Below are 21,901 nucleotides of genomic sequence, written 5' to 3' on the forward strand. Positions count from 1 at the left end.
TTGTTGATTGGTTTTTCTTGTGTTGTTGATTGGTTTTTCTTGTGTTGTTGATTGGTTCAATCCCCCACAGGGCTACTTCTTATTATCTGGTTTTATTTTTGAGGAATAAGTGTCATCCTGTTCACATGAACAAGACTCGACCTAGTCTACTGTATGTTACCCTGTTAAGGGGGGGTCAAGTATTTTTCCCCAAACTAGGACGGAATGGTTTTGCTTTCTGAAAACTCAGGACAAACCAGTATTTTCTGGGTCTCTTCCAGCCAGTTTCGCACATCCCCCCCCCCCACCCCCCAAGTGAAAGTGAGCTTCTTTGTGCCATTAGAAGTTATGTTTTGGCTCTAAAATACCGAAATGACTAAAGGTGGCAGGAATTTGCGATTATGTTCAGGGTAGTGGTTATAACTCGCCGACTCTTGGCAAGAGGCACCGTCGGATCTTTAATATCCACTAACCAATGCAAGCAGACAGGTTTCCAGCTGAACATCAATCCGAGAGACGGCACACTGTGTGGTGTTGTTGGCACTGATGAAATGAAAACGAAACCCTTCCTGCGTAGCATCAACAGAGTTTATAGTCGGACTAAGGCTTAAATTCAGACTACACCTCAAAGGTAAATGTGCTTCCTCTCCACTATCCTGTGAGGCCCAAATGACAATAAAAAACATCTTAGTCATTGAAGGTGATAAAAATAAGTTCTTTTCACGAATTTTAAGAAGAGAAAAAAAAAAACTGCATCAAACCTCATTGCTAAAACACTCATATGTGTTGGTATTCAGAGGGAGTGTCTTTGTCTTTTCGTAATTAGTGTTCTTACATTGGCTGCTTAATTGCCTTAAACCTTCAAACTTTCTCATCCTTACAGTGATTGAAAAACCTAATAGTCCAGTTGCCAGGTTGAGTACCTTGTTGTTGCGAGAAGTGTATTGTTTTTTGATGGTTTCGTACTCGCATGGGTCTACAGAAAAAAATTTAGCTTGGTTGCTGGAGTGGCAACCTTGGGGAACTCTGATAATTTGCATACATCCAAGATGGCCACAGCGGACAGAGGTGGAAAATAACTTTTCAACCAATCAACCTACAATCACGTGATACATTTTTTCCCATATAATTTTAAGGTGAGTTGTGTGGTTTAAAACTGAGGTCAGTTGTGTGGTTCGGGGTCAAATTCAGGGTCAAAAGGTCAAGTTCAATGTCATTTTTGGACTATTGAGGGGTTTAAAACTTTTTGACCCCTGCATCAACTGCAGATCACTCCTACTCGATAGTTGATGAACGATCCCGTTGATTCTAATCTCACCTCTTCTTTTCAGAGAAATGTATGATGGCTGACTCAAGGTGTCTTCGCCCGGTGTGTCACGGAGGTGGAGAAGAAACAAAATTCACTGAGATCGGGATCAAGAAGCTCATCTCGTGCGCTAGATCCCGTGGAGATGGGGACCTGCAGGCTAAGCTACAGAGCATTATTGATGTTGGTGGAGATGCGGCAAGCATAGCCTGCCACAAAGGTTGCTACTGTACTTGTACATCAAAAGAGAAAATTGAGAGAGTGAGAAAGTCACAGAAAAGAAAGGCTGAAGATGAGGGTGTAAGCACAACTACAAGGTCTCATACTAAAGTAGCTGACAAAGGTGTGTTTGAGTACAAACATGATTGTATGTTTTGTAACAAGGAATGTTTACCCATTGATGATAGACACCCAGAAAGATGGGACCGCGTTCGTGAGTGTATGACCGAAGAACGTTTTGACACAGAACGTAACCCACTCCCAACTATGAAAGATATGCTCCTTGATGTTGCTGAGCAGCGTCATGATGATGTTGCTAGAAGGGTCAAGTTGCACCTTGCTTTTGTTTCTGATCTACCTTCTGCTGAGTGCAAGTACCACGTCCGCTGCTGTAACAGTTTCACGAAAGTCCCCACATATGCTGATTTGCCAACTGGTAGTGCAGATGAAAATGCTCTGAAGGAAGTCATCGAGTACATGAACCAAGATAGGTCCAGAATATGAAATAGTGTTGAACTGCATTCCCTGCACTCGGATCTACGTGGCAAGCTCTCTCGATGTGACATGTTTAGCAAGCTGACTGACTGCATGAGTAAGGATGTTATCGTTGTTCGGGTAGATGGCTGTGCTACGATTGTTAGTTTCCGTGAGTCCGTTGCTAAAAGTCTCAAGATAGTTAAGGTCGACAATACGGATGAGAGGAGCATTGCTTCCATGGTGAGGCAGATCAAGCATGAGGCACGGTCGGTCAAGTACAACAGTGCCAATTACGACCTATCGGAGTTTACACAAGCCAACATAATCAAGGCGACCAGCCCAAGTTTGTTGAAGTTTGTTTCGGACCTGGTCTCCGGTGGTAAAGTGACCAATAAATTTCTGAGCCTGAGCCAGTCAATTCAATTTTGAGTCACGTTACAGGTACCAGAAATCAGACAACATTAGGACTGGCCGTCAACATTGCACCGGCACGGTAGTTCCGAACTTCTCAAACTCCTTCATGAGCATGGCTTCACGACCTCGATGAGGTCCTGAGATTCCGAAAATCGGCCGCTCGTCTACCAGGTGACAATGCACAGGTTCTCCACCAGTTCATGGGGTTGTATAGAACCGTCGGCGTCATCTTCGCGTGGTTTGACAACTTCGATCTCCAGGTATTCACACCCAATGGTCGACGCACTACCCATGTCCTCTCACATGAATTACAGCAACCTCATCCTGCAGGTATGCTGCAGTAGGGCCACGCTAAGCCAGGGATGCAGACCATACTCGAAAATCTGCTGACCAGCAGGCTCCACCTGAACTTGACATCATGAAGTATGGGTAGGAAATAAAAGATGGCACCCCAGTACCAGCAACCTCCAATCAGCCCCCAGGACCCCAAGATCTCATGGATGTAGTGTGGTGCAGCTGTAAGGCGGCGGTGAAGGCGTGTGGCACTGAACGTTGCAGCTGTCACCATGGAAAGATATCATGCACTGTGTACTGCGCTTGTGTTTGTAGTGACAACTGCTTCAACCCATTCAAGACAGGAGACGAAGACAAAGATGAAGTGGAAGAGGAAGGAGAAGCAGATGTACAAGATGATGAGGAAACTGAACATCTTGATCTTGCATTCGGCTCTGATGATGAATGGGAGTGATCGCCGTTAATGAATAAACGCTTGACCACCATCGCTCTGAAAATTTCACTATTATTATATTATTTCATTTTTGGCTGAAAAAGGACCTTGAACTTAACCTTTGACCCTGACTCATCCCAAATCACAAAATTGACCTCAGAAATCGATTCCTCGGGTCAAAATTATACGGAAAAGAGGTAAGTTAATTGTAAGTTGTAAGTAACGTGATTGTAAGTTAATTGGTTAAAAAGTTATATTCCACCCCCCCCCCCCGGTCTGCGGTGGCCATCTTGGATTTATGCAAATTAGCGGAGTTCCCCAATGTTGCCGTCACGGCAACCAAGCCAAATTTTCTCAATAGACCCATGTGAGTACGAAACCATAAAAAAAACAATACACTTCTCATGACAACAAGGTTGAATACAGAACATATACGGGTGACAAACGGACTATAACAGAGCTGAACATCAAATATAATTCACATTTATTCACCTTATTATTCTGTCAATCCAATCTAATCATAAAATGGTTCATTAATCTCCTTCCAACAACAGCACAACATGTAATGAAATCCATTATGGTAATAATGGCTGATGTTGATAATTGCTTTAAGCAAGCCTTCATTCCCACTACAAATTTCTACAATCGTTTTAATCGTCAGCAGCTTCATAAGCAGCATTTGTCAAACCGAAAAAAAGATCTTTCTGCAAATGATTTCCATTATTATTATTTTCACTTTGCAAGCAATATTAACCATCTGAGAAATAATGCAAGAATTAATATATTTAAAAATAAAGGAGAAGATAAACAGATGGACAATTTGTTGTAAAAATGTTCAGGGAAACATACAGTTCCCTTGCTCATGGCTCATTTGGAGTTGGTTCAAAGAGGGCTGTCTATTATAATTATTGTAAAATTAGTGTGAGAGTTGATCATTCACGTGTATGCACAAAATGTGATTAAGGCCTAAGTCACATTTGCCACGGCGGCCGTGGGGTCTCCAAAATCTACGGCCACTAGCAATTATACGGCGGCCGCAGTATTTCCACGGTCACACAATGTAGCAGTCACATATGGGTTTTTATTTTTTTTTTTCGGGGAGCCGCACGGCGTATTTATAAATTGTGGAGACCGAAAATGTGGGGGTGACGTACGGTCTTTGATTTGATGTCGCACGGTGACCTTAGGGCGCTCCTGCGGCGGCCATAGGATTTCCAAAGGGTGAGCGGGACCGCAGGGGGGCCCTAAGGCGAATGTGTGGCCAGACGGACGGTAACGAGTGGATTATTTTTTTTTTTATCAGTTCTTTTGTTTCGGCTTGTCGAATTGCTACGGCAAACGTAGAAATGAAAAAAATTATAACTCCGCGTTATAATTCCACGGCGACCCTACGGCCTGTAAAATATAGCCATACGGCGTAGGGCCACCCTGAGGTCACCTCAGAAACTCTGTGGCCGCCGCACATTTCTGTCAATTCAGAGGGCATACGGCTGCCGTATCCTCGCCGTAGAGCAAATGTGACAGGCCTAACAGATAGTTCAGAAATGTCCTGCTGTTTGTTTAATGCATGAAAATATAGCATTACAAAACAAATGCAGTCGCTAATTGGTCATTTTGAATGAAAGCAAATATAAATTTTGCACGTGGCTGCGACATTACCACTGCATAAACTGATAAATTAAGAAGTTTATATTCATATTGAGATTTTCTGTGCAATAAATTATAACCAACCCAAAACTTGAGTGCAAAAATGTGGCATTCTTCCAAGGAGGGCTTAAAACCATGTCATTATAATGGTCTTTGTCCGAGCTCATGACTTACTTTTAATGGTGTGTGTGTGTGTGTGTGTGTGTGTGTGTGTGTGTGTGTGTGTAGATGGGTATGAACCATATATATATATATATATATATATATATATATATATATATATATATATATATATATATATATATATATATACATATATATACATACATATATATACACACACATATATGTACATATATAAAATATATATATATATATATATATATATATATATATATATATATATAAATATATATATATATATATATATATATATATAAATATATATATATATATATATATATATATATATAAATATATATAAATAAATTAATATATATATATATATAAATAAATTTATATATATATATATATATATATATATATAAATAAATATAAATACAAACAAGTCTGGAGACTGCGATGGTTCACGAGCAATGTACACGGTTCGCCTTTTTATTTTTTGACCTTCGAGGGGACGCCACGGGCAAACTGGCGGGAATCGGGAAAAACGTAAATGATGAAAGTTGTAGTACTCGAAGAGCACGACTTGCATACCAACTTTCATTCAAAACAGTTGAAAACCCTAGGAGCTCGATGCCCAATTGGTTCACGAACGCCAGCCAGTGACCACTATATTCGTTATGGGTGTGTGTCTGTCTGTCTGTCTGTCTGTCCCGAGCAAAGCTCCGTGGGTTTTGATCCAATCCTGATAAAATTTGGGTGGGAGGTTTATATCATGATCTAGTTGTGTTTTCCTCAGAATGGGCGCGCTGCGCCCATTATGGGCGGAGCCACGCCCAAAAAACACGTTTTTAGGGGGTAGCCGATTTCAAGTTACATCTTCTCCGATGGGGTTTGTCGAATCTGGCAGGTGTTTCGGTATTTGGTTAGCCCAATGGCACCTGCATAGCCCCACGGAGCTCGATTTTTCATTTTCCTCCCAAGGTCAAGGTCACAAGGTCATGAACTTAGAAAATGTCAAAAAAAAAATCAATAAATTGGATAGATTCGGTCAGTTTTGGGGTGAAATTGTGGCCACCCTGTACAAGGCAGAGATGCCAACTTTTGGAAATCAGAATTAGGGAGGATTTTCAACCGACACCAAATAATGTGCGCGAAGCGCACATCTCGAGCGCGGAGCGCTCGACCCTTGCGGCGGGATCCAGGGCCCGCCTTAGGGCCCTGGAAGCTCTGGGGTTCTAGATGCTCTCTAGTGCCCTCTGAGCCCTATTTTGGAGCATTTAACATGTTAAGAATTCCCACTTTTTGAACAAAAAAAGGGGAAAATTGTGCACTTTTTAATGTTACATGTATGTTAATATTAGTAAGTTAGGGGACAATCAAAGATTAACAAAAAGCACAAAAGAAGCAATATTTTTCTTACCTTACTGGCTGGTACTACTGCTGCTTGCTTTTCCATGGCAGCTTTGCTGAGTGACAGCTGTGTGGCTCTTTTAGCCCTTCTGATTATGTCTTTGCTGTATTCTCTCTGGTAGCAAGGGGTGTTATGAGCTAGTTTTTCAATTAAGAGAGCTTCCAGGGTTTTGACACTCAAATTGGGACGAAATTCAGTATGATTCTTCCGTACAAGACTGAGTGCCCGCTCACATGATGCGTTCGAATGAGGAATGACCAAGATTCCCTTCATCACTTTGCTCAAATTAGGATACTTCTTGGCACCAGTGCAGGGATCTGTGAGCTGTGAAATCCGATGCCACTGCTCATCCACTCTCACTGTCTCAGTAGCAATTGTAGCTATGGAGGCGTCTGCCTGGTAGTGAGCGAATTCACTCTCAAGACTGTCTATGTCACTATCACCGCCACTGAACAGACAGGGGAATTTCTTGATGAAAAACTCCACACAGTCAAACCCCACTTCTTGGTGTAGCTTAACATCCAGCAACTGAGCATGCTTGGCTAATTCATCATCTAGCGGCCAGGTTTTGAAGATGTAATTGCAGGCTTTCACATAATATGAGCGAACTGCACTGAAGAAACCTTGGATGTCTGACTCACTCAGAGTGAAGGTGGATTTCTTGAGACTCCTTTGTTCCCTTATATACAGTTTGGCATCGTTCCCAATCATGAGGTCCTCATCATTCTTCTGATGATTTCTGTCAGAGAAGGGTACATTTACCAGAGCAACCGATGACACCGATGGTTTCAAAAACCATACGAAGATATCTTTCAGAAGACCATTCAATTCTCCGTGCAGGAGATGAATACAGGGTTCGTCTCTTTGGAGCAGAAGATTCCCCTTCTCAAAAGCTTGTTAGCATATCGAAGGAAGAAACAATAGAGTTTTGTTTGTGGAGACAAGAACATCCTGTTGACACGTTTTTCTCTAGATTCCTGCACAGTGTTTGAGGAAGATGCGCTTTTAGTTGTAGAACTCGTAGTACACTTAGCCGCAGGACGATCACACTTGCGTTTACTGCCAGCAGAAGAGGTCAGACTCGTAGTACCAGATCCAATTTTACGTTTGAGGAGAGAGCTTGAGGTAGGTGCAGCCAAGGAAGAAGACCTCTGATTCGAAGGTTTTGCTGAGCTTCTATCAAGTGATTTGGCAAAAGCAGAACTTAACTTGGGTCCTTCTTTGCCTGTAGATGGGACTATCACAGTCTTTCTCGACTCTGAAGGAATCTGCTTTGTAGATGAACGTGATGAAGGGCCGGTGATGCTTCCTGCTCTCAGCATTGGTTTTGGTGCTGTCCCTGCTGTCTTCTTCGCAGCAGATACTGCAGTGGTAGTGGTGAATGCTGCTCCACGAGTGCAGATCCTGCAGTGCCAGTACTGGCAGTAGATACAGTGCCGTCCTTCTTGCTCGTTGTTAGAGTCTTGGCTACAGTTGGTTGCATTTTTCTTCGTACTTCTTCTTTGAAGAAGAGGCGAAGTGGCTCCCACTGTTCAATCAGCCTGTCTAGGCACTGACCAAGGGACAGCCACCTTGTTGCGACATGCTTCAGAATCTTGTGTCGGGGCATCACAGAGTTCTTGCAGTGCTTTCACTCCTTTGACGCGTTTACTACTTTTGTCCAAGTAGTAGTAAATATCGATGAGAAAGTCATCTAATTCAATGGGTAAGGTCTGAGCCGCCTTCTTGGCCGTATTGTGCATCATATGGCAAGGGCATCCCATGATGTTGCACTCTGGATTTTGTTTGTGGATATAAGCAGCGACTCCTTTGTGCTTGCCCACCATGACAGAGGCATTATCAGCACAAAAGGAAACACAATTTCCCCACGGAATTTTCCTGTCACTGAACTCATGATCAAGCAGTTTGAAAATGTTTTCTCCAGTGGAATCTTGTTTGCACGCAGGCAAACTTAGCAAACCTTGCTTCACAATCCCAGCACTGTTGTCATAGTACGAAATCAGGACAGGATATAGCTGGGCCTCACCACTGTCATTGCTACCGTCTGTAGCTAGGCTAAATGGAGCTAGTCTAGCAATATCGGCAATAGATGAAGCAGTAACATTTGACAACTCACCAATTACACTGGTCAACAACAAATTTGTTGTCTGCATTTTAAGCTGATTTAGGACGAATCTGATGCGCTGAATCCAAAACTCACATTAGTTTTGTTCAATCAGGTCAAGTTTTTGAGATATGGCCACATGTCGTTTTTTACATTTTTGTTCACATGTACGCATGTGTGGAGCATTTTAGAAGAAGTTGGTGGGGGTAAAATGTCATGTCAAATAATTGTTTTAATTGGAAATAATTATTTTAATGACAAAGTATTCAGGTACGATAGTTCTAGGTGATTATGTCGAAAAGGGATCAGTTTGAAGTCATAAAACCTCAAAATCTTCCAAAAATTGGTGAGGCAAAGCATAAAGTTCGTGGATCAAAACTAAAGTTAATGGGGCAGATTTTGTAATAATGTGATACAAAAAAGTTGTATTTCTTGAAATAACGAACTCTGAAGAATGTACAATACCTACATGCGCCAATTTATGACATGCGCTTCTGCTCAAGCTTGGAGTGCCACAGTACGAACCCAAAGATTGGAGACTGTTCATTGACAGCAGCAAGCGATCACTGAAATGTGTTCTGCTACACAACGGCAACCAGTTTGCCTCTGTACCCATCGCTCACTCGACTACACTGAAGGAGAAGTATGAAGCGGTGAAGTACGTGCTGGAGAAAATTGGTTATGATCAGCATAAGTGGTTTATTTGTGTTGACCTGAAGATGGTGAACTTTTTGTTGGGACAACAGTCTGGCTTCACCAAGTACCCATGTTTTCTGTGCATGTGGGATAGTAGGGACCGTGCTCAGCATTACACGAAGAAGGACTGGCCTGTGCGGGAGGAATTGGTGCCATGCAAAGAAAGGAACGTCATCAACGACCCTCTGGTGGACAGAGACAGAATACTCTTCCCACCGCTGCACATCAAGCTCGGCTTAATCAAGCAGTTCACCAAGGCTCTGGACAAAGATGGTGACTGCTTCACTTACTTGTGCCAGGCTTTTCCAGGATTGACCATGGAGAAGTTGAAAGTTGGCATCTTTGATGGTTCTCAGATCCGTCAGCTCATCAGAGATCCAGAGTTCAAAAACTCAATGAATGAAGTGGAACTGGAAGCGTGGAAGACATTTGTTTTGGTAGTGAAGAACTTTCTTGGCAACAATAAGGCCAGAAACTACGCAGAACTTGTCAACAACATGCTGACTGCTTTCAGAAACCTGGGCTGCAACATGAGCATCAAGATGCACTACCTATTTTCACATATGAACCGGTTTCCTGAGAACCTGGGTTCAATGAGTGACGAGCAGGGGAGAGATTCCATCAGGACATGAAGGAGATGGAGACCAGGTATCAGGGTCGCTGGGACGCAGTCATGATGGCTGACTACTGTTGGAATCTGAAGAGAGACCTCCCTGCCGCTGAACATTCCAGGAGTTCGAAGAAACGGAAGTTCAAGCCCTGAAGTTTGAACAGTGGTGACGCAACATGCAATTTACTTGTACTTACCTTTATCAATGCCCACCATTCAGATGACAGTAATCGATGTTTCTATCATGTAATCAATAAATGTTGTTGGCAAAACATTTTTTTTTCTTAAAAACATGTTTAGGATGATATGTGTTGACAAAAATCAGCTGATAATGCCACAAAAATGTAATTGATTTTGTCACAAGATCTGATTTTTCAAATCAACTTAGCACAAAAACCTGACCTGATGGAGAGAAACGGATGCCATTTCCTGATTCAGCAGTGCCAGAATACCCTAATTCACTTGTAGAAATCTAGACAACATTCAGAAAGTAAAAAATTGTTGACCAGTGTTCTTTTTTTCTTCTTTGTTCTTGTTCTTTTTTTTTTTTTTTTTTTTTTTCTTGCTTTTTTCTTGCTTTTTGTTCTTGTTTTTTTTATTTTTTTTTATTTTTTTTTTTTTTGTTCTTGCACATCTTGCACATCTTGCAAGTTTTTGTTCTTGCACATCCATACTTTGAAGCAACTTTTGAATCTGGAAACATCTTTTGAAATTGAGGTCCAGCATGATCTGAGACTGATATGGGCAAGTTATGTTCCACAATAAATCCACTAAAGAGAAGTTCCGCTCGGGTAACATCCTCTTCCTCGCTTGTCCCTTGTTTGGTGAAATAATTCAGAAGTGTACAGTTACTCGTGCTCGAAGATCTCTCCTTTGCAATGTCTGTGTGCCGTTTGCTTCCAACGTGCTTCCGAATATCATCGCGACCTCCGTGCTCAACTGAAATATCAACGCTGCATACTGTACAATACGCATGATGAATTCCTCTTTCAGACTTTCGAATACACGGGTATTGGAGACTGTATTCGGTCTTGTACTTCTGAGACCATTTCTTGGTCTTCGTAAGCTTCTTTTCTGCCATTTCGTAATCAACATCGAGGGCTTGAAGCATCGCTAACTGAAGTCGATGTTCCACAGCTGCAGCGACTCGTAGAACTCTAGCGGCTGTTAAATTAAACACCGCACGGTGGTCGCGACCGCCGGGCTGGTACGGGGCCCAGCTGCATGCAGTGAGCGTATCGCATGCATATACACTGTGCATACATACCGCATGCACTGTATTGCACACAAACCGCATGCACTAAATCTCAGTGCATGATCGCATAAGCGAGATCCAGACCCAATGTTTCGCTGCTCCTCATTTGAATTTGCAATTTTTTACGTACAATTTGGTAGCAGCGAACGTTATGGAGTTACCACATGCTATACGTAGCAGACGATGCTTTTCATTCAATTCTCATACCAGTACATTCTGATTAGTGAACAGTGCAAAAATATCAAAATTTCGGGAGGATAAGGATAGTGATCGTAAGGGCGGGAGTTTGGGTGAATTTTCGGAAGCCTCCCGATGAAATCGGGAGGGTTGGCATTGCTGACAAGGCAGCGTAAATATACCTGCTTGTTTACCATTTACATGAGGGCCATTACCCAAGAACAGCCAAATAGTTGTTGGCTGAATTGAACCAAGGGCGCAAATGCTGTTCTTATGCAAACCTAACGTGTGCTGCCAACGTTAACAGGATGATGGCAGAAGGAGAAAGTTTACCGATGCTAACAATAATTTAATGACAGAAATATGTGGCAAGCAACAATCGTAATGCTGTTGAATAAATTACGAACGCATACACGAGGCACAAAATGAGGGGGGGGGGTCTCAAAGGAATGACAAAAATGCACTCAACAATAAACAGAACTTGTACTACGGCCGTGAGCCTGAACAAACAAAGGGCAGGGGAGGAACGATGGGAAGCAAAAGAAGAATTTTCATTCTGAATGTGACAGGGAGATGATGGGGGGGGGGTAGGAAATGGTAGCACGCCTCATAGCTACAAATGAGCAGTGCAGGAGATTACTCCAAGTTGGCAAATGAAAGTCAGACACGAAAGCACAACTTTCATCAGAAATAAAAATTACTTGACTGGAAGTTTATCTAGTTCAGGGCTGAAGTAATATCTCACAGTTTCTCCAGTTGTGACATCAGCCAATGATAAAATCTGCTGGGTTAAACTCACAAAAATAAATAATTTCCTGAAGGAGATTTCATTGACCGTCACTTTTGTAGCCAGAATAGACTCTGTGCTCCAAAATAGGGGGAAAATGATCATTTAACATGTCAAAGAATTACAGTTGAACCCAGTGATTGTCAGCCACAGTACGAAGATGCTGTCAGAGGATATTGAAATAAATCTGAAGACAGAACTGCAGGACTGTTAGCGTTGCAGCGGATGAGTCCGCAGATTTGGGATTGAAGGAGCAACTTTGTATTTCGACATGGTATGTTTCAGGCAGTTAAGAAAGAAAAGAAACCTCTCCCTTTCAACTCTCCCTCCTTCACACTCCAAAATTCTCTCTACCTCTCCTCCAACTCACTCGTACACGTGTACACACACACACACACACACACACACACACACCCACACACACACACACACACACACACACACACACACACACACACACACCCACACACACACACACACACACACACACACACACACACACCATCATCCTCCTTTCTCAGTCTCAACCGCTTTACCCCCCCCCCCCCCACCAACTTTCTCCCTCCCACCCCAACCACCTGAATGTAACAGGGAAAGGATCCCCAATATTCTCCAACTCCACCACCAACTTTCCTCCCTCCACACCCTCTTTCCACCCGATATGTTTCTCCCCAAAGTTTCTACCTTACACCACATCCACCCTCCCCACCCCCCCCCCCACTACTTCTATCCCCTCTCCAAGTAAGAGAGGAACTGTGCTTTTCTTCGCTCTAACCACTTCTCCATTAAACACAAGCTTTGATATTCTGAAAAACTTTCGGAACAATTTCATTGCCTGGGCAAAAGGATCGGTAAGGATTTTCCTGGGCTTATGACTCTGGAATAAAGACATCAGTGCCACCTTTTCGAGATCATCACGAGCACGTCCTCGCACAGCATTGGCTCCACCTCGTTGACGACCCCGAGTCTCTGCTCGAGTGATGTAGTCACCCATCGTCACTGCACCCACACACGAACGCACAGAACATAAAATGCTTACCTTTGGATCTCTCACACACACACACACACACACACACACACACACACACACACACACACACACACACACACACACACACACACACACACACACACACACACACACACACACACACACACACACACACACACGCAATTTGTCTGAAAAAAATTGCAATGTATGCTATTCCATTCTGAGCTTCATTGTTGATGTGCACGTGAGCTGGACCTGTGAATCACATGGTGCATTCCCATCCAAAGTGAAGCAAAGTAAACAGTAAAATTGATAAATCGTGCACGAGTTGCACTTTTTGTTCAATACACAGTATTGTGATTCTTTATGCTGACAGGATGGCCTCAAGGTATGCACAATCCCCTCTAAGCTGTCAATCCTGGGTTCGAATCCCGACCCAGCGATGAACTGTCATCCTGGTGTTTCACAGGCAGGGAAATTCATCAATGTATGTGCCGTTGCTCATATGGACATTAAACTGGGCGATCCGTCTACCGACATTAGTTGCTGGACATTAAAAGATTCCACGGTGTCCTTCGTGAAGGCAGTTAGGCAAACTATTGCCGGCACCTTGGTCAAATTACAAATTCCTGCCTAAACGACTGCTGGGAGAGGGATGGCAAATCGCCCAGCATGACCCCAGGCCTGGAAACTGTTTTGACAGAAGCAACGCTCTGTCTCAGAGAGTATGGCACATTAGATCGGGATTGTGATTCTTTATCAACAAAACAGAAGTTTTAAAAAGTTTGCTGTAACCCAGAAAGTTGATAAGTTTCTAATATAGAAGTAAAATATTGATTTCCAAAGTCTTGTCATGTCACAAACATCTCATTCCCAACATTTGAAGCCTCAGCCATATCGTCAAAAGCAGAGCAAGCCCATCTTTTTGATACGAGATAATTTAGCAAATCATTCTGCAAGGACTCAACATCATTTAGCAACGAATCCTGCTTTGACGAAAGCATAGCTGACTCAATGAAATAAGAACCACACAGCATGAGACCTGTACCAGCAGGCGAATGCAAATGTGATATTTGGCAGCTGTCAGGTTGCGCTGGAATCCAAATTATGAGCAATGTGGGAGTCAAGGCACCTTTTAAACCCCCTGACACCTGCTGAAGACAAAATGACCGAGCTCAAATCTTCAATACAAGGCAAAAAAATGGCATTCGAATGAATCACTTACATATGTATTGCGGTTTTGCGAAGCCGGCACTCCCCCAAGGCAATGGCATCCAACATATAGCAATCCCGAGACAATAATTTCATTAGCATTCATTTAGTTAGCCCTTTCCTTTGTCTAATCTAGTGGGTAAATGGGGACAAGCTGCGTTGCAAAGGGCTTTGACTTCAGTTTTCAATCCCCAATTCTTATACTTATTTTATTCTATTCATTTTATGTCACACACAAACCCACCATGCATGCACGCATGCCAGATCAGTGACGCAACTGAAGAAGCAGCATTCAATAGGAATGATGAATATCACCGCAGCCTCATTTGCATATGCATGCCATTTCTCCTCTTCAAATGGTGTGCCATTAACCAACCAACGCCTCACCGTACTCACCACGATACGACAACACTCACCATGATCACTACAAATGCCTTCCAAAAATCCCCACAACAACCTACACCTGGGGCATTCCATGTCAAGTGTACACACCCTCCCGACATTAACACCTCATTTTCTCCCCATATGTTGGTCATTTATTCACTTGGATGAAAAAAACTCAAAATACCAACTTTTAGACCTGTTGGGCCCATTTTAGGGGCCCCCCAAATTTGGGTGCCCCCGGCTGCCCTACAATTCTCCAGAGGCCATATCACAGGTTGTAGTGGTCCGATTTGGCTGATCTTGGTATCAAAATGCTCATAAAAGCGAGATCTTTCGAATCGCGTAAAGTAAAATCACTCCGAAACAGTAATTCAAAAAGTTATAGTTTGGGGCGCCCTTTGACCTTGGGTCCCTACTCCCCAGCCAAACCGATGGTCCCGATTTTTTCGTGTGAGAATACCCCTTCATATACTCCAACACCTCAGCATAAATGAAAATGGGATCCCAATGGGTTCACGCATGGCAAAGATTCATGTTGGGGGACTCGGGTGCTGGACACACAATACGCCACAATACATAGCACAATATTTGAACACAAGATTTCCAATGCACTATATCAGTATATTGTACATAAATTTTCCACATGCACATGCAGGAACTGGAAGCGATACGAGCATGCGTTTTTTTTTCCCAGCATATTATAGTCAAGATTTTTTGCCAACCAATGTTTTATTTGACAGCTGTGTGTCTTTTTTTTTACTGATTGTGTAGGTTCTACCTGTAGCAGTTTTTGGTTCTACGGAAAGAAGTATATCAGAAATGTCTAAAATGCAGTGATCTTCAATGTCAGGAAAAAAAAAACTATTTGCGGGCCCGTTTGGATGTAGAAAATTCACTTTCACTTCATGAGTGTCCTGAAAGGCTTCCATGATGCAGGCAAGCCACCATTTTCCATCATAGTGCACTGTGACATAACCTGAGAGTTTCCCATTAAAAGTTGGTGTAGATTTTGAAATAGCTCACTCGATACGGTGTTCCTCGCTAAGGCTGAATTCACGTACTTGAAGAGCAGTTTCAGAAATATGGATGAAAGCATGAAGTTTTTGAATTCCAGCTATGGTTTTGGCCGTTTTTAACCTTTCTTTCAGATTTCGTTCTTCCTCGTCATACGCCTCTTGGGTCCCGTAACCAAACTTCATTTCATTCAAACCATTTTCAGCAAAGGCGAAAAGATCTTTTGGAGAAATAATTTGACTGTCGTAAGGTCGACGCAGGCTCTCACGTGTTGCTTCTCGTTTGACTGTACCTCCCAAGCCATCTGAAGGGCCCTTGCCATGACTTGTGGCAAAAAAATGCAATTCTGCGTCAATACCACACTCTGATTTGTGACGACATAGGTTTATGAAGGCTTTGCAATTCTTATATTGGCCAGTGCAACCGTCTGAGAAATAGTAAAGTTTCTTTACATTTCCAAAGCGAGAGTTCAAGTGTTCAATGAGCATTCTTTGGAAGAGGTGGACTGAGACAACGTCGTGAGTATTGCATTCTGATATAATCATGAACAAATCGTGGTTTAATTTGCCATAGTCCGATTTGAAATAGTAAACCCAGGGGTGAATTGTTGCTTGAGAGCAGTTCCAATGGAATCCTTGGGCCGCATCCTGTACGACAAACGAATAGTTCTCTGAGAAGTTTCCAATAATGACAAATTCTCTTTCACCGATTTCATCTTTCTTATTTTTCAGAAACTGAGATTGGGCCTTGGCAATGAAATCGTGTCTCACTAATTTCACCGAGTGTTCACAGAATTGATTAATGAATTCTTCCAAAGGCAGGACCATGGAGCTCAGTTCAGATCTGTCGGTGGATGTCCAACGTTTAAACTGAATTTCATCAATATCCTCAAGTTCATAAGCACCCAGTAGCTCGGTTTTGAAGTCTTCAATTGATGGGAAACTTTCACAAGTTCTGAAATAATATGCCGGTTGTGCTGGGTTACAAACTATGCGTGCTATCACATGATGATAGCTAGGAAGTTTGGCTATCTGTGGCATTTTGGAACCAAACATCATGAGTTTCACATTTTGATGTATCGTACATACACAGACACTGTGTGTACCGATTGAACCGGCCAGGACACACTCCGAGGGACGGAGCATGGCGAACTTCGCGAATCCAACTTTCAAGCCAGGGTTCTTGTCTTTGAGTTTCTGAAACAGTTCCTTGAGATTGTTTAGTCCCAGGCGCTTTTGAATTCTGTCTTTTCCATGTTCATTCCTGACCACCAGACAGTCCTTATTTTCCGGCATTATTCGGCTGACTTCATCACTTCGGTAAAATTCGGTTACGGCGGATTTCACTTCGTCAGGCAATATTTTACCGTTTGGGATTTGGAGATGATAGCATACCATTTTCTTTCTCTAAATTTTTGGCTTGCACAGCCATTCTTTGGGAGCAACTGAATTCACTCATCATCCCTCTGATGCTCATATTCCAAGCAAATATTGTCAGTATACGTATTGGCTCTGAACGGCTCGAAACAACGTATTTTTCTTTCAGGCTTTTGATCATCTCTGGCATGCAGTTTTCATCACATTTTGACGCTGTATTTTGTGTTTTCTCCACAGTGCTTGGTCCAGCAACTAGTTCTAATTTCTTTCACACAGAATCTTCCACTTTACTTCGCTTTTCAGGAACGTACCCTGGGTTCCTTTCCGGCTTTCGTTTGTCGAATGGGCTTTCGCCTATCATCGATAACGACTGGTTTAATAGGTCAACTTCTGCTTCTCGTTCAAAAACCTCCTCGTCCTCATCTGTCGAAATAGATTCTGCAATGCCTTCGATAGTACCTTCTGATGATAATTTTGAACTGGTCAAAGATGATTCTTCAATATGCTCTGGTGACAACTGAGAAAGTTTTTTTTCTGCACGAAGTACAAAGTCTTGTCATCATTTTTCACCTTTGAAGAAAATTTCATCAACATATCATTTGACACATTGCGAAGAAAGATCTTTCCGTTGTTTCGTTTAACGGAAGCTGAACATGGAACATCCTGTGCACATGGTTTGGACATGTGCACAGGAGGGAAACGGAGTATATCGGGAGAAGGATGTTGAAGATGGAGCCGCCAGGCAGGAGGAGAAGAGGAAGGCCAAAGAAGAGGTTCATGGATGCGGTGAGGGCGGACATGCAGGTGGTTGGAGTGTCAATGGAAGATGTGGAGGATAGAGCGAAATGGAGACGGTTGATCCGCTGTGACGACCCCTAACGGGAGCAAGCCGAAAGAGGAAGAAGAGTTTAACGGAAGCTGAACGGATCGCAACAGTATTTTCGGAACTCCTTTCGATCTTCAGTCGCCATGCTTACTGCAAAATATGCAAAAACTGAGATTAGCCCATTTATAACTTAATTCGATGATGGTTATACAAAAAATGTGCACTTAAAAAAATCAATAGACACAATAAGCAGAATAATTTTTCGCAAATGATGCTATATATATATATATATATATATATATATATATATATATATATATATATATATATATATATATATATATATATATATATATATATATATATATATATATATATATATATATATATATATATATTAGTCCAGAGATGATGATTGTCAATTTCAGACATAAAGTCGCCTGCCAGCAGGTGATGTCATTGGAACGATGACGGCAAACGTCGCCCAATGTCGAATCAAGAATTGGTGATATGTGGACCCCTAAAAATAAAACCATCATCACACTTGAACCCATTGAGATCCCATTTTAATTTATGCTGAGGTGTTGGAGTATATGAAGGGGTATTCTCACACGGAAAAAAATTGGGATCATCGGCTTGGCTGGGGGGCGGGGGCCCAAGGTCAAAGGGCGCCCCAAACTATAACTTTTTGAATTACTGTTTCGGAGTGATTTCACTTTACGCGATTCTAAAGATCTCGCTTTTACGAGCATTTTGATACCAAGATCATCCAAATCCGACCACTTCAACCTGTGATGTGGCCACTGGAAGATTGTGGGTCAACCGGGGGGTGCCCAAATTTTTTTGGAGGGGGGGGGCTAAAATGGGCCCCCAGGTCTGAAAATTGACACATAATGTTTTACCGTGGATACAAACACTTGCACAAAAAAAAGAGTGAAATCCGAGACGATGTCAAAATTTCGCTAAAAAATGTGTACACTTTACATGGAACGCCACACCTGACCTCTTCAGCACAAATTCCACAACCGCTACCAACCACTTCAACCTCATCACTACAATCGCCTCAACCACTTACAACACTTCAACAACTGATCTGATTTTGACAAATTCTGGATCTGATTTTGACAAATTTCCCTGACAATATCTGCTGCTCTTCCTTCGCTCCAATTGGTTCTTCTGACCACGTCCTTGTCAAAGTGGACATCTCTCTGGCTGTTATCAGAGAACCACCTCACCGCCGTCGAGTCTGGCATTTCACTCAAGCCGACTGGCAGGGTCTCCGAGCAGCCATCAAACTTACAGACTGGTCTCCTATCACTACTTTCTCAAACATCAACTCATCCTGGGAATTCTTTCAAAGAAACTTGCTCTCCCTCATGCACAGATTTATCCCCTCTCGTGTTCAGTTGTCTTACCCTTCCTCCCGCCCTTGGTTTACTGAAGCTTGTGGCGAGGCAGTTGTCCTGAAACAACTTGCCTTTGCCTCATGGAAAGCAAACCCAACTGAGGGCAATCTCAGTTCTTTCCACAAAGCTTGGAACAAGTGTGTATCTACCCTCAGGAGAGCCAGAAAACAACATCTTTCTCATCTCAAATCTGAACTCTCAAACCTCTCTCCCTCCTCAAAATCCTGGTGGCGTTTAATCAAATCTGTTTCTGGTGTATGTTCCCCCTCCATCCCCTCCCTTACCTCAAATGGCCGCACTGCTGATTCCACACGTGATAAAGCTGAATGTCGAAACTCGGTGTTTGCAGCTAAATCTTGTGTCCTAAACCCATCACTATCTCTACCCACTTTACCCAGTCGCACCCAACTGTCCCTGGACTCTGTATCCTTTTCTCCTGACAAGGTGGAGAGCTTGCTTTCAAACCTCGAGTCAGATTCTGCAACCGGTCCAGACGGCATCAGCCCACGTGTCCTCAAAGCCTGCTCTTCTGCTCTTGCTCACCCTCTCTCTGTTCTATTCACCCTCTCATTTTCCCAAGGTCATCTGCCATCTGCTTGGAAATCTGCTAACATCACTGCCCTGCATAAAAAAGGTGCAAAAACAGATCCCTATAACTACAGACCAATCAGCCTTCTCCCAATCATCAACAAGGTGATGGAATCCATCATCGCCTCAGATATGAAATCCTTCCTCTTCTCCAATGGCTTGATTTCCAATCATCAATTTGGTTTCAGACCAGGTCACTCTACCCTGGATATGCTGCTTCTGCTCTCCCATCAATGGATGGAGGTCCTCAATGCCAGTCAGGAAATCCGAGCCGTATCCCTGGACATATCACGTGCTTTTGACACAGTCTGGCACCCTGCCCTACTCACCAAACTCTCTTCCCATGGTATTCAAGGCCATCTCCACTCATGGCTCGCAGACTTCCTCTCCTGTCGCAGTCAACGTGTGGCCCTAAATGGAGTTCTTTCATCCCCTCTTCCTGTGCAGGCTGGAGTTCCTCAAGGTAGCGTTCTGGGCCCTGTTCTTTTTCTGGTTTTCATCAATGATCTCTCGGACTCTCTGGAAAATCCTCTATTTCTCTTTGCCGACGACTCCACCCTCTGCCGTACCATCTGTCATCCCTCAGACCGGCAAGCAGCAGCTTCTTCACTCACTGCAGATCTGGATAAAATCACAAACTGGTCCAACACGTGGAACATGTCTTTCAATCCAGACAAATCTCACACTCTCACTATGTCTCTTCGAAAGGACCGTTTACAAAACCCCCCCATCCACTTTCTCAACAATCCTCTGGAAGAAGTCTTTTCTTTCAAGCTTCTAGGTCTCACTATCTGCCATGACCTTTCCTGGGAAAGTCACATTTCCAACCTCGCCTCAAAAGCCAGTCGTCGACTGGGAATCCTCTGTCGTGCTAAGTCCTTCCTCGGCCCTCTTGAGCTCCTGACCACTTACAAAGCTTTTGTCCGTAGCCTGATGGAGTACTGCTCTCCCCTCTGGGCTGGTGCTCCTGCCTCCCACCTTTCTCGGCTTCACGCTGTCAAAACCAGGGCATTTAAGATCATCGGCATCTCCCGCAATGAAGCTGAGTCTTTGGGCCTCTCACTCAATCACCGCAGGTTGGTCGGTGGTCTTTCTGTCTTCTACCGACTCCTCTCTAGCCTTGCCCCCCCCCTGCTCTCTCTGCGATTTGTCCCCACCACATTTCCACAGGGCGCTCAAGGTCCGCCAACAACCCCCTTCTGGTAAAACTACCAAAATCACGAATCACTGCTCATCTTCACTCTTTCATTCCTCTTTTTCCCGCCTTTGGAATAAACTTCCTCACTCTATTCTTTCCCATTCTTCCCTCCAGGCTTTCAAAACAGCTGTTCACCACCACTTCTTATCTTCCCCCATCCAAATCCTCGATCATTTCTACCCCCGATAATCCACCCAAGCCCACTTCCTTCATTTCTCCTGCTTTCCTTCCTGAAAGTCCCTGAAATGTCCATCTTCTCTTCGCCATGTTCCCCGTCCCATCCCCATCCCTCTCCCTTCCACAGTTCACCTGTGTCTGTTCCCCAATGTTTTGTCCCTTCCACTCCCACCCCTCTTGTCTCATGCCTCCTTGCTGTGAGTTGTGTGTTAGCTCTCATACGAGCCTCGACCAAGGTATACAAAAAAAAAAAAAAAAAAAAAAAAACTTACTGCACATGCCACAGCACTTCCCCCACATCAATATAACCACAGCAGCTGTCATCAACTCCCTGGACGCTCACAGTCATTGGACATGCCTGGGAATGGAGAACATAGTGGGAGCCTGCGAGCCAGAATACTTCGGCGTGTAACTTGAAACACAAATATGCGCTGGGGCTCGTTCAACGACGTCTGGGTAGCTCTGGAGCTCCACGAATCAACAGCGTTCGGTTGGAGTCCAGCACATGTTTGTGGCTGAAGCACGCCCCCAAAACACGCACCTCACAGAAATTACGATGCTCCGGTGCGTGCCGGAGCCCGAGAGTGAATGAGGCCATTTTCGGCTCCGGAGTCAGGTGGGGCAGGGATACTTCTTGGGGTGGCATCTACGTACCAATGGGGATGCGCGGAAACGCCAACAGAGCCTCTTGATCTGGTTTCTGGCTCCTCCTTCGCCTGCGCTCCATAAAAAGAGAGCGGATCAGTCTCCCTCTTCGTCTTTTGTCCAGACTCTTCCCAAGCCGAGCACCATCT

General features: G+C 43.5%; 1 protein-coding gene across 7 annotated transcripts in view; it reads right to left on the reverse strand.

Moving 5' to 3' along the window:
* The window catches only part of LOC147031953 (RNA-binding protein FXR1-like), a 164,470-nt gene that overhangs the window by 15,015 nt on the left and 127,554 nt on the right, over nucleotides 1–21,901 (reverse strand). For all 7 annotated transcript variants that reach the window (XM_085869202.1, XM_085869201.1, XM_085869199.1 and 4 more), the window contains one exon: nucleotides 12,837–12,934. In XM_085869202.1, the coding sequence (XP_085725328.1) occupies nucleotides 12,837–12,934 (98 nt within the window). The remainder of the gene's footprint in view (nucleotides 1–12,836; nucleotides 12,935–21,901) is intronic.

Source organism: Eptatretus burgeri, chromosome 2 (genome assembly GCF_056783735.1).
Source record: "Eptatretus burgeri isolate ZD-2024b chromosome 2, Ebu_testis_v1, whole genome shotgun sequence".
NCBI lineage: Eukaryota > Metazoa > Chordata > Myxini > Myxiniformes > Myxinidae > Eptatretus > Eptatretus burgeri.